Source organism: Echinops telfairi, unplaced genomic scaffold, assembly GCF_000313985.2.
Source record: "Echinops telfairi isolate 266 unplaced genomic scaffold, ASM31398v2 ScPeMD7_5805;HRSCAF=6673, whole genome shotgun sequence".
NCBI classification, from domain to species: Eukaryota; Metazoa; Chordata; class Mammalia; order Afrosoricida; family Tenrecidae; genus Echinops; species Echinops telfairi.
The window spans coordinates 1644754-1649428 of record NW_022109704.1 but is presented as its reverse complement, the minus strand read 5'-3'; the positions used below and the strand labels follow the sequence as shown (position 1 = coordinate 1649428).

Genomic DNA, 4675 nt, shown 5'->3' with positions numbered 1-4675 from the left:
GCTTTACACAATTGATGTGTGTATGGATTGGGATAACAGTTGTATGAGCCCCTAATAAAATGTTAAAAAAGAAAAAAAAAAAGAAAAGATGTAAGTCTTGGAAACCCTGTATGGAGGCATTGAGTCAGAATCTGCTAGCTCTATGGCAGTGGGTTTGGTTTGGGTTTTGGTCCGTCCCAGAGTCAACCAGACCTGGCAAGGTATTCTGCCTGCTGTCCATACAGGTGGACCATTGCCGAAAGGAGCTGCCACCCACTGGGCCAACTGCCTGCGAGGGCACCACCAAGCTGCCAGCCTAGCTTGGGAGCAAATGCAGTAGAGAAGATGAAGCTCATCAATTTCTGAAGAATACCAATTCCTTTTAAGGCAATGTGTCCCGCCTCTCTCAACCATATAAGGGCAGCTTAGGTGTAATAGCTTCTGCAAAACAAGCCCCACCCAGAACCAAGCTGGCTTTGACTTTGGCCTGGGCTTCCTGCCAGGGAAGGGCACCTGCCAGACAGGCTTAGGCCAGTCTGAGTGAGCTGGCCTTTTGGTGCTGACAATATCACGAAGGAGGAAAGGTTTGTTCAGCTCCACAAAACTACAGACTTATCTCCGTAAGAGCTTGGATGGAAGGAAGCTTTTGCGGGCTCCAATACCTCATCCCCCAAGGGCAGACTTATTCCCTCTGACCAAGACGATCTTCGGGTTGAAAGGACTGAGCAAGACGTATAAATATTTGGTAATGAAACCAGACGTTAGGCAAAATGCTTAGTTAAGCAACCCCAGGTAGCGCCAAAGCTTCCACCTTTATACAAATGAGAAGTCAGAGGCGATGGGGCGTATCCCGAAGAATGTTAGCCCCGCCCATCAATCTTATTAGCCCACTCATTGGTGAATAGCGCGGTGGGGCGTGGTCTAGCGCCAGGCCACGCCCCGGACGCTCCTATACTAGGGGGCGGTTCTGTACGCGCCCTCTTAGTTACACCGGGACCAACGTCGGAGTGAGTCTGCTGCTAGCCGGCGGAGAGATGAACGGGGCGCGGGACTGGTGTACCTTGGTGGACGTGCACCCCGAGACCCCGAGCGCGGTAAGAAAGAGCGGCCGCACCCCCTCATTGGGTCGTTCCGGCTTCGAATCCCGCCCGGCCCGTGCCTGGTGCGGAGCTCGCTGCCGTCACTCGGTGCCCGGCTCGGTGCGGGGCTTCCTTTTGGTCGCCCCGCGGCGGCGGGGGTTCCGGGGAGACGGAGACGTGGTTGCGGCTCGAGGGCTCGGGACGCCCCCGCCTTGCGGAGGCCGCTGCAGCTGCTGGCCGGGCCTCGGCGCCAGGGCGCGCCGGCGATAACTCGGTCCTCGGGCGGCGGGCCCTGGGCGCGTTTCGGCGCCGGCGTCCGGGGGGAGCGGCTGGGAGCGAGCTCTCAGGACGGATCTCCGGACCTTTTGCCTCGGAGCGGGGGACTGGGCTTCCCTGGGGATCCTGGTTCCTGGTGGCCTCAGAGAACCTCCAAAGAACTTCGTGGTGCCTTGGGGGAATCAATAACTAGAAAAGTTGGTAGAGTGTGAATTGCTAGGGCTTTTCCTGTTTGGACTGGAAGGTGGGAGACTTGGATGCGATGGGGCTCAACTTACTCAGGTATTGGCCTCTGCCGTTCGCCGAGGACACTAGGGCTTCCTACCCGGGCAGGGCCGGGGGTGGGTCACTCCTGCTCAGATTTCAACCCCATCCTCCCACTCCCGCCCGTTCCCCTTATCGGTGTACGGATTGCTCCCGGGACGGTTTATTGGTTTTGCTTCCGCCTTTAGCCTCAAATGTGAGGAATGACGGGAATGCCCAAGACCGAGATGAAAAAGGCAGAGAAGAGACAGACCCACGCGGGGATGGGGGCAGAGGTGAGGTTCTCACTACCTTCCCCCCTCACTCCATGGCCTCCAGCTAGCTAGCCCATGCTTTCCTACTAGCCTTCCAGTCGATTTCGACTCACAGCGACCCTATAGGACGGAGTAGAACTGCTCCTGGCTCCCGAGGCTGCCATTTCTTTCTCCTGGGGCAGGCTGGTGGGTTTCAACCGCCAACCGTTTGGTTGGCAACCCAACGATTAACCCGCTGCGCTACCAGGACTCCTCGGGAGGCAGAGGGTGAGCGTTTCCAGGCTCTTCTGGGGAACTCACCCAGAGTGGGCGTGTACAGTGTCATCATTTCCAAGCTTTTGTAGGGGGTAGTGAAACGGGAGCCACCTGTGGGCCTCTCCCTAGCCCACCCTGTGTAGCTTCCCCCACCCACCCACCCCAACTTGCCTCAGCATGCCCTGGAGGGAGCCCTAACTCATCCGCAGGCCGATTGTGACTCTGCTTCAAAGACTATTTGTTGAATCGTTGTTCATTTCAGTTCAGGTTCAGAGTACAGATGATCTGTGTCCTGTTCCTTCTCCAGTCCCGCCCAGGCTGTCGGTGTTTGTAGCACATCCCAGTGCGCACACAGGCCTTCTCACTGCTCAGCTCCAGGCCCCCACCCGCAGGTGCTGGAGCCTTCCTGGTCCTCCGCTGTGGGGACTCTGAGGAGACCGGGAGAAAGCATCCCGTACTGCTGTCAGACCCTGCGGGTGGGAACCCACAGTCAGCCAGGAGTCCAAGTCCTGGTGAGCTGCATGCTCCCGTCCACAATGTTTTGCAGTCATTGAAGCAGTTGAGCATGAGATAAAGAGAGGCGCCGGGTGTTTGGACTTCGTTTTGCTTGCTCGGGAGCTCAGCTCCAGGAAGATGTCTAAGACAGACGCACTGACAACAATGAGACTGTGTCAACACCCCCTGCTATCCCTTGAGGTTTCCCTTGGTCGGGCAGAAAAGCAGCGAGCAAAGAGTTCAGACCGTCTCCAGCCATGGATTAGTTTGAAGCCAATCTGATTAGCGTCAGAGAAAGATAAAACTTTTTATGTTGTCTTTCTGCGCTGGACCTGAGAGCTAGTTTACTCCAAATCTGGTAATGAAATAACTCATTGCCCCTAATTGACCTGCCAGACATTCCTGTGCTGTTCAGGAGGGCGAAGGGACCGAAAGAAGCTTTGTCCTGGATTCCTCTCCTCTGAGCCAGCCTGCCAGTAGTTTATGGCTCGGGACTGTCCCCGGAACCCGCTGTCCAGTCACAGCATTGAATGAGTGCTTGGTGCATGCTCGGAGTGAGCGAGCAAGTGGGTCAATGAGCAGATGCTTCTTCTGGGGTGGGCGGTGTAGATAGTTGAGCTGACTGGAGTTCCGAAGGGGAGTCAGGACCCTGGAATTCCGTGGATGTTCTACCACCAGCCAGGCCACCTCTCTAGCACAGCACATACGAATACGGAAGTAGACCTAATACACGCTCGGGGTTATTTTTATTGGAGGCAGATATAGCAGGTACGAGGGACCAGGGCTTTTCAAACTACACATCATAACCTGCTCGCGGTTCTGAAATCAACTCAGTGGAAATGAGAACTACAAAGTGCTGAAATAAAACGATACTCAGACTATATTGTAATGAGTGATTTTTGCAAAACTGTCCTTTCCCATATATAGATGTATATGTGCACATCTTACTGTTGTCGAGTCGATGCCAACTCATAGCGACCCTCTCTGCTGGACAGGTAGAACGGCCCCCTGTGGCCTCCTGAGGGTTATCACTCTATCGTGGCGTTAGGAAGCCTCGTCCTTCCCCTGCATGTGGCCACTTAGTAGTTTGTGTGTTTCTTGGGTTAGGATGTAAAACGTGCTGATTTAAGTTCTTGAAAATCGCAAGCCACTGTAGTAAGTTATACCTCCAAGAAACCTCAGATTGCCTTTTGGGAGGCATTTTTTGTGTTTTGGGTGGCCATTCACAACGTAAATTGATTTCCCAGTCAACAGTTTTGTTGTGTGACATTGGTTGCAGCCCTCACGATGTCACGGCGCTCCTCCCACTTCACCGCTCGGTGGCCATCCTGTCATCCTCCTTTTCCTATCCCTCCTGCCTTCTGAGCTTTTGCCTCCTGAGTCCGTGCTGCCTTTTGATTTCACCTGGTCCATTGTTCCCGTGAGCGCATGTCTCTCTGGTGTTCTTGCTCACCCGATAGGCTTGTCTTTCAGTGGCTGAAAGTTGAGCTACAGACGGCTTGAAGGGAGTTTAAAATCACTTTGATAGATTACTTAACCACTTGGCTAAGTTATTCAATAATCAATAGTCTCTGTTTCCTCATCTGTGAAACAGGGCTAATAAGGGCCCCCTGCTCCAGTTGTGCTGGTAAGTGAGATCGAGCACTGGGCATCATACCTGGCACCTGGCAGACCACCACCCTTAATGGAGTGTGCACTCCCTCGGGATGTCAGCTGTGGGTTTTCATTGGCTACTGCCTTAGGCAAGCTTGTTTTAGCCCACCACCCTCCCTGCCTTCTCCTTTCCCTCCAACACCCTAGCGAGGGGATGCAGGAAGAGTCTGGAAACTCCAGTATGGTCAAGGCTCTCTCCTTCCCAGTATGTTGACATTAGTAGGCTCCCTTCCTTTTGCTGCTCCTGGACCCTGGCCCAGTGGAGGGTCCTCAGGGTGGGAGGGAGCCCAAGGTGAGGGCCCACATCACTTCTGCTATTCCCAATCCAGCCAGGACTCGCCTTAGACAAGGTGATGCTCAGCGTTTTTTAATTTTTTTTTTTTTTTAGCGTTTTTAATTATTTTAAATCATGCTATTGGG

At 53.9% G+C, this 4675-nt stretch overlaps 1 protein-coding gene across 2 annotated transcripts in view; it reads left to right on the top strand.

Moving 5' to 3' along the window:
* Positions 1 to 1010: 1010 nt before the first annotated feature.
* Positions 1011 to 4675, top strand: part of TUFT1 (tuftelin 1) — a 42855-nt gene continuing 39190 nt past the window's right edge. For both annotated transcript variants that reach the window (XM_045295718.1, XM_045295717.1), the window contains exon 1: positions 1011 to 1073. In XM_045295718.1, coding sequence (XP_045151653.1) covers positions 1014 to 1073 — 60 coding nt within the window. In that variant the 5' untranslated portion in view covers positions 1011 to 1013. The remainder of the gene's footprint in view (positions 1074 to 4675) is intronic.